The sequence below is a fragment of the Cebus imitator genome, unplaced genomic scaffold, assembly GCF_001604975.1.
Source record: "Cebus imitator isolate Cc_AM_T3 unplaced genomic scaffold, Cebus_imitator-1.0 Scaffold263, whole genome shotgun sequence".
Classification (NCBI taxonomy): domain Eukaryota; kingdom Metazoa; phylum Chordata; class Mammalia; order Primates; family Cebidae; genus Cebus; species Cebus imitator.
In genome coordinates, this window is record NW_016107578.1 from 1,882,416 (window position 1) to 1,891,159 (window position 8,744).

Genomic DNA, 8,744 nt, shown 5'->3' on the forward strand with positions numbered 1-8,744 from the left:
TAGCTCACTGCAGCCTCGACCTCCTGGTGATTGATCTCCAGCTTCAGCCTCTTAAGTAGCTGGGACTACAGATGTGCACCACCATGCCCAGCTAATTTTTTTTTTTTTTTGTATTATTCTTTTTTGTAGAGATGGGGTCTTGGGTACTCCCTGCTGGTAGGCAGGAGACTATACATCTTACCTCTCTCAGATCCGAGACTGGGTGGAAAAATTAACTCGCCCAGGCAGCCTTCAAGTAAGTCCACTGCACAGATCTGAAGTCTGCTTGATGTGTGTGCAAGAAGTGCCCTTTCTAGATAAATGCCCATTTAAATTCCCAATTCCATTTCAAATTGCCCAGATGTTCCGGTTGTCATACGTTCACACACACAAAAACCACAGTACTTGTCATTTACGTAACAGATCCTCACATAGCACTTACTATGTGTGAACCACTGACCTAAACATTTGAAAATAATAATTTGCACATCCTCATAGCTGCACTTTGAGGTCGGCACTATTATCATTACTCCCATGTTGCAAATGGGAAAACTGAGGCACAGTTAATAGTTTGCCTCAGCTATTAGGCAGAGGAGCCAGGGCTTAAACCCTAGAAGGCTGGCCCCAGATCTTTGGCCTTAAGCACATCATGGCTTTGTTGCCTATAATCATGCTATTTTCTGTATTGTTGCTTCAGTATCTCAGAAGCTAGCATCTATTAAGTGCCAGACACGGTATCCTCATTTTACCCAAGAGGAGAGGAAATGGAGGCTCAGAGAGTCCCAACCTTTGCCTCTGCCTTTTAGTGGGTTTTTTGTTTGTTTGTTTTTTCTTTGAGAGAGGGTGTTGCTGTGTCACCCAGGCTGGGTGCAGTGGTGTGATCATAGCTCACTGCAGCCTCCAACTCCTGGGCTCAAGTGATTCTCCCACCTCAGCCTCCCTAGTAGCTGGCTCTACAGATGTGAGCCACCATGCCTGGCTGTTTTGGGTGGATCGTAGATTTCACAATTTCCCAGATTCACAGTCAGCCACTGCAGTAAGTCTAAGATGTAGACTGGACTCTTGCCTCTGCCTCATCCCAGTTGTGACTTTGGACAATTACTTGGCCTCTCTGAGCTTCTATTCCATCAAAAAAATAGAGATAGTACCCACTTCTAAGTCATAAAGTTGCTGTAAAAAGTTGCCACATTTTAAGATTTAAAAATGGAGAAAAGTCAGGTGTGGTGGCTCACACCTGTAATCCCAGCACTTCGGGAGGCCAAGGCAGGAGGACTGCTTGAGCCCAGGAGTTTGAGATCAGCCTAGGCAACACAGCAAGACCCCATTTCTAGAAAACATTAAAAACATGTCCGGGCGTGGTAGCACATGCCTGTAGTCCCAGCTACTTCCAAGGCTGATGTGGGGCGATGGCTTGAGCCCACGAGGTTGAGAAGGCTACAGTGAGCCGTGATTGCACCACTGCACTCCAGCCGGGACAACAGAGCAAGCCCTAGTCACACACACAAAAATCGAAAACAATAAAGCGTTATCACTTACTGTCTCTGGTTGTTGTGAACAATCCAAAAAATTATCTGGGCCCTCCATAAATAGCTGAGCAAATATTTCCAAAAGCATGGATTAGACCACACATACCAATAATTAAGTCAATGATTAAAATGCTCAATAGACCCCACTCTGGCAGAGTAATCTATGCACAACTAGAAAATTAAACCTCTTTCACTTAGATATCCCATAAGACATTCAACAGCACTGTTCCTGGTGATTTTCTTTTTTTTTTTTTTTTTCTTTTTTTCTTTTTTGAGATGGAGTCTTGCTCTGTCACCCAGGCTGGAGTGTGGTGGTGCCATTTCAGCTCATTGCAACCTCCACCTCGAGGGATCAAGCAATTCTCCGCCTCAGCCTCCCAAGTACCTGGGATTATAGGCATCCGCCACCACACCTGGCTAATTTTTGCATTTTTTAAGTAGAGACGGGGTTTCACTGTCTTGGCCAGGCTGATCATTGCTGGTGATTTCTACCACCACATGCATGAACATACACTAAGATAAAAAAGGTTTTATTTGCTTTAAGTAACCAGTGATACCTGATATCACCAAAAACAGTCATGGTCTTGAAGCAACTCTTTGAATGCATTTTGAAGCCTGTTATTTATTGTTGAGACAATTCTTTCCTCCCAAATGCACCCCCTCCCCTTTTATCTATACTGAAAGCCCCTTCTTTTATCTCACTGAGCCCCTCTCCTGCCAGGAGGAAGCAGGAAGGAACCTCTGGAGAGAAGTAGATCTCCCCCATCTGCCATATAATTGGAGTACAGAATACAAGTCAGGGCTGGCTTCCAGGAGGAGGTGGCATCAGGCTGAGATTTGAAGAGGCAAATTCCTTCTTGGCAGGAATAGGTCAGGGAAAATGACCCAGGCAGTGGACATAGCAGAGAAAGAAAAGAACCTAGGACAAGGTTTTTCCTGCTTCTCCCGGCCTCTCTCCATCCCCACCCAAGGCTGGCTTCTGTCTCCATTTGGAAACCAGGAAACCATGTTAGCTGGCCACCTGCTGATTAATATTCTGAGGAGGAATATTCTAATATTCTGGGGAAGCCAATGACAAGCTCTCTGCTACTACACTGTAAATAGTTCACGTGGAAATACCCAGAGGAGGATTCCTGAGTCTTCCTGAAAGCATGGCCAATTTTAGAGAAATCAATTTTACACAGTTTTACTGAAACCATGCCCCAAAGAAATGTTTGAGTTTACAGGATGTCAGATCAAACAAGAAACAACTTGCTGAAATGCCTTCCACTTGTGAGGGTTTTTTGTTAGGGTCTTTTGTTTGTTTATTTATTTATTTATTTATTTTGAGATGGAGTTTTGCTCTTGTTGCCCAGGCTGGAGTGCAATGGTAACTCCATTGCAACCTCCTGGATTCAAGTGATTCTCCTGCCTCAGCCCCCTGAGTAGCTGGGATTACAGGCATGTGGCACCACACTTGGCTAATTTTATATTTTTAGTATAAAATATACTCCTCCAGCCCATCCTCTTGGCTGCATTGTGATGTCTTAAGAAGACTGAGGGGGCAGCGTGATGTCATAGACTGCGGGGGCCACATCCTCCCCCTCTCTGCCTGCGGTCACCACTGGCCGGGTCTCAACCTCTCCTCCCCACACCCCCAGCCCCAGAGGAAACGCTCCCTCACCTGGCCTCCTGCAACCATGGATGCAAATCCCCCCAAATCCTCGGAATCCCAGTCCTTCCTGGAGGCCCCCAGGCCTGGCCCGAACCCAAGTTCCATCGCGGTGAACAAGCCCCCGCAGCGAGACTCCCCCAGCCTGGTGGCTGACAGGCTGCCACCAAAGACGTGCGCTGTGGTTATTGACATGGGCACGGGCACCTGTAAGGTGGGTTTCGCTGGGCAGGGCAGGCCCACCTACACCGTGGCCACCATCCTGGGATGCCATCCCAAGAAACCCGCCACTTCGGGGCAGTCTGGGCTGCAGACGTTCATCGGAGAGGCCGCCCGCCTGCGCCCGGAGCTGACGCTGGTGCAACCCATGCGCAACGGCATCGTCGTGGACTGGGACGCCGCCGAGCTCATCTGGCGCCACCTGCTGGAGCACGACCTCCGAGTGGCCACCTGTGACCACCCGCTGCTGTTCTCGGACCCACCCTTCAGCCCGGCCACCAACCGCGAGAAGCTAGTGGAGGTAGCCTTCGAGTCGTTGAGCTCTCCAGCCATGTACGTGGAATCGCAGTCGGTACTATCCGTCTACGCCCACGGGCGTGTCAGCGGGCTGGTGGTGGACACGGGACACGGGGTCACCTACACGGTGCCGGTCTTCCAGGGCTACAACCTGCCCCACGCCACTGAGCGCCTGGACCTGGCAGGCAACCACCTGACGGCCTTCCTGGCAGAGATGCTCCTGGGGGCTGGCCTGACTCTGGGACAGCAGGACCTGGACACGGTGGAGAACATTAAGCACCACTATTGCTACGTGGCCTCTGACTTCCAGAAGGAGCAGGCCCGGCCGGAGCAGGAGTACAAGCAGACCCTGGAGCTGCCCGATGGGCGCACGGTCACCCTGGGCAAGGAGCTGTTCCAGTGTCCGGAGCTGCTGTTCAATCCCCCAGAGGTCCCAGGGCTGTCCCCCTTGGGCCTCTCCACCATGGCCAGGCAGAGTCTCCGAAAGGTGCCCCTGGAGGTGTGCACTGACTTGGCCAAGCATGTGCTTCTCTGCGGGGGGTCCTCGCTCTTTGCCGGCTTTCAGGATCGTTTCAGGGCAGAGCTGCTGCACGCCCTGCCCCCCAAGACTCACGTGGTGGTGACTGCCCAGCCCACCAGGAATTTCTCCGTGTGGATTGGGGGCTCAATCCTGGCCTCCCTGCGTGCTTTCCAGTCCTGCTGGGTCCTGAGGGAGCAGTACCAGGAACACGGTCCCTATATTGTGTACCACAAATGCTACTGACCAGGGCAGATCTGGGGAGGGCGTGGGGGCAGTAAAGCCTCTGCTACAGCCGGCTGTGTCCTGTCCTTCCTCCAGGGCCTGCCCCATCCACTCCTGGACACCCTGCTCCACAGGCTGACCTAACTCACCTCCTATGATGCGTGTCCTGAGACACCCCAATCCTGACCCCCTAAACCCACCTTCCCCATGAACAACCCCCAAGAGACCCAGCCAGGCTCTCCCCAAGGCAGGTTCAACCTATGGAATGGACAGAACCCCCTACCAGGTCATGGGGTGTTGAGGAGACATTTCTTCTCCTCCACACCAGGGGGCAGCACCTCCAAGCTCAAGGGCATGGAGTTCATAACCATGATGCGTGGAGCAAGCCAGACATCCAGGACCCAAGGGAGACCCACTCCAAGCTCCAGCCACAAGGCACAGAGGTATGTGAGACAGCCTGAGTCTCAGGTGCCACAGGAAGTAAGGGAGATGCAGAAACCCTGTCACCCCTGGGCTCCTGGGAAACCCAGTGAATTCTCATTTAGATCAGACTAAGTTTCCCTGTTCCCTCAGCTTTCTGAGGTAGAAATTTCCTCTATGACCCTCTGAACAAGTGCCCTTCCCACTTACACACTCCCAGAGATGTGGAGCTTACTACCTCAAAACTGTTGTTAGAAATCTCACCTCCCCCTATGAGTCATAGGTAAGCCTCCAGCTGTCAGCTGCTCCCAACCCTGAGCATCAGAACTCAAGACCCTGACCACCGCCCTCTCCATGTTCACATGCACCCCCAGGGTCTGCCACCATGCTTGGCTAATCTTTTTGATTATTGCCCAGGCTGGTCTTGAACTCATGAGCTCAAGCAATCCTCTCGCCTCAGCCTCCCAGGCCCCTGATTTCTTCAGTTCTCGTTTAAGTCATTCATCCACTGATCCCACACTCATTGATCACCCACTATGTGCCGAGTACTACACCAAAATCTAAGGAAACCACAGCACACAAGAAATGGAGCTGGGAGTGGTGGCTCACGCCTGTAATTCCAGCACTTTGAAAGGCTGAGGTGAGAGGATTGCTTGAGCTCAGGAGTTCAAGACCAGCCTGGGAAACACAGGCAGACCTCATCTTTACTAAAAATCAAAAAATTTAGGAAAGGTACTATGACTCATGCCTGCAATCCTAGCACTGTGGGAGGCCAAGGTGGGTGGATCGCCTGAGATCAGAAGTTTGAGACCAGCCTGACCAACATGGTGAAACCCCATCTTACTAAAAATACAAAAATTAGCCAGGCATGGTGATGACTGCCTGTAATCCCAGCTACTCGGGAGGCTGAGGCACAAGAATTGCTTAAACCTGGGAGGTAGAGGTTGCAGTGAATCGAGATCACATCACTGCACTCCAGCCTGGGAAACAGAGGAAGACTTTGTCTCAAAAGAAAAAAAAATTAGCCAAACATGGTGACGCTTTAGTCCCAGCTACTTGGCAGAGGTGGGAGGATCCCTTAAGCCCAGGAGTTTGAGGCTGCAGTGAGCCGTGATCACGCCACTGCACTGCAGCCTGGGCAACAGAGCAAGACCTTGTCTCAAAAGGGAAGAAACAAAAAATGGTGTGTCTGCCCAACAGATCCTCCTTGAAAGGTTTAACTTGAGAAGGTAGATTTATCACTTCACTAGTATAGACGTGTTTCTTCCATCACAAACTTCCAACTGGTCCGTATCTGTTTTGCACACTGATCCACAAGTCCTTTCCCTCTCAATGCTGCCAGAGCCATCCACCTCTCTCCATCCTTTGATCCCAGCCCAGGGATCAGCTCAATGACTGAAGAAGCCTCCTCCTTAGTGTCCCGGTCACCTTCTCAGAAGACTCTTGTATGCATAGGACTTTTGCAAAACATAGCTCAGAACACATGAGTCCCTGCTCAGAACATCCTAGTGACTTTCTTTCCTTCTTTCTTTCTTTTTCTTTTTCTTTCTTTCTTTCTTTCTTTCCTTTCTTTCTGTCTCTTTCTTTCTTTCTTTTCTTTCTGTTTCTTTCTTTTTCTTTCTTTCTTTCTTTCTTTTTCTTTCTTCTTTCTTTCTCTTTCTTTCTTTCTTTTTTTTTTTTTGACAGAGTCTCACTCTGTCACCCAGGCTGGAGTGCAGTGGCACAATCTCAGCTCACTGCAGGCTCTGCCTTCTGAGTTCAAGTAATTCTCCTGCCTCAGCCTCCTAAGTAGCTGGGATTACAGGTATGCACCACCACACTTGGCTGATTTTTTTGTATTTTTAGTAGAGATGGGGTTCCACCGTGTTGGCCAGGATGGTCTTAATCTCCTAACCTGTTGATCTGCCCATCTCAGCCTCCCAAAGTGCTGGGATTATAGGCGGAAGCCACCACACCCAGCCTCTCTTGCTTGCTTGCTTGCTTGCTTTTTCCAAGACAGCCTCATTCTGTTACCCAGGCTAGAGTACAGTGGCACAGTCATAGCTGACTGTAACCTTGAACTCCTGGGCTTAAGTGATCCTCCCACCTCAGCCTCTGGAGTAGTTGGGACTATAGGTGTGCACTAACACAACCAGCTTTTTTTTTTTTTTTTTTAAGAGATAGGGTCCCACTATGTTGTCCAGGCTGGTGTCAAACTCCTGGGCTCAAGCAATCCTCCTGCCTCAGTCTCCCAAAGTGCTGGGATGACACGTATGAGCCACTGTGCTCAGCCAGCTTTTGGCTTTTTTTATTATTATTATTTGAGACAAAGTCTCACTCTGTCGCCCAGGTTGGAGTACAGTGGCACAATCTCAGCTCACTGCAACCTCTGCCTTCCAGGTTGAAGCGATTCTCCTGCCTCAGCCTCCTCAGCATCTGGGATTACAGGTGCACACCACCACGCCCGGCTAGTTTTTGTATTTTTAGTAGAGACAGGGTTTCACCTTGTTGGCCAGGCTGGTCTCGAACTCCCGACCTGAGGTGATCCGCCCTCCTCAGCCTCCCTGAGTAAGCCACTATGCTCAACCAGCCTGTGGCTTTTCATCATGTGCAAATGAAACAAGTTCTTCCCATGGCCCAAATCTTCTGCTGATCTCTCTAGACCTCTCCTGTGCCTCCCTCCCAACCCCCTTCATTCACCTCCAGCCGCACAGGCTGCCTTTCTCTTCCAGTTATAGGATGCACTATGTCCCGTCAAAATTCATATGTGGAAAGCCCAACCCTCAGTCCCTGAGAATGGGACTGTATTTGGAGATTAGAACTTTAAAGTAATAATTAAGTTAAAATGAGGTCATTAGGGTGCAGTCTCATCCAGTATGACTGATCGGACCTCAAAAGAGATTGGGGCCAGGCACGATGGCTCACACCTGTTATCCCAGCACTTTGAGAGGCCGAGACAGGCAGATCACTTGAAGTCAGGAGTTCAAGACCAGCCTGACCAACATGGTGAAACCCTGTCCCTACTAAAAATACAAATAGAACTGAATTCTGCAAAGAACTATTAACGTAACTGCAAGGAACTAAACTCTGTTAACAACCTGATTAAACAAGGAAACAGATCCTTCTCTCAAGCCTCCAGAAGGGAACGCAGCCTGCTGACACTGAGTGTAGCCCATATCTTCATTTATTTATTTATTTGTTTTCCGAGACAGGGTCTTACTGTGTTATCCAGGCTGGAGAGCAGTGGCACGGTCATAGCTCACTATAGCCTCCAACTTCTGAGCTCAAGTGAGCCTCCAGACTCAGCCTCCAGAGTAGCTGTGAGTACAGGTGCACACCACCACACCAGGCTATTTTTAAAATTTTTTTGTAGAGATGGGGCCTTGCTATGTTGCCCTGGCTGGTCTCAAACTCCTGAGTTCAAGCAATCTTCCCCCTTGGCCTCTTAAAGTGCTGGGATTTCAGGTGTGAGCTACTGCACCCAGTCTTCCAGATCTTGAGACCTCCAGAACTGTAAGAGAATACAGTTGTGTTGTTTAAGCTGTCAAGTTAGTGTTTATTGGCAGTACAGCAATGAGAAGCTAATACAGCATAAAAATGGCTCCCACCTTTTTCCCCAGAAGATGCGGTTGTCTACCCATGGAAGCCTGTGTACCCCCTGAGAGTGGTCAAGGGCCATGGATGGCTGTGGATGGATAGCGTCTGCTGGCTGTGTGTGCTGGTGAACACTGTCATTCCCCACGTCCCTTTCCCTCCACCTGTGACCTGTGGGTCCAGAGATTGGGTAAGACCTGACCATGGCTACTGCTTCTTCCTCTTCTTCCCCCCCTCCTCCTCCTCCTTCTTCCTCTTCTTCTGTCTCTCCTCCTCCTCCCCCTCCCACTCCTCGTCTTCCCCCACTCTCTTCTCCCTCCCCCTCCCTTTCCCCCTC

At 50.0% G+C, this 8,744-nt stretch overlaps 1 protein-coding gene across 1 annotated transcript; it reads left to right on the plus strand.

Annotated features, from left to right (window-relative positions):
* Window positions 1–3,059: 3,059 nt before the first annotated feature.
* ACTL9 (actin like 9) lies at window positions 3,060–4,485 on the plus strand. Its single transcript, XM_017500074.2, has one exon. The coding sequence runs from the start codon at window positions 3,185–3,187 to the stop codon at window positions 4,433–4,435; it is 1,251 nt and encodes a 416-aa protein (XP_017355563.1). The 5' UTR covers window positions 3,060–3,184; the 3' UTR covers window positions 4,436–4,485.
* Window positions 4,486–8,744: the final 4,259 nt, after the last annotated feature.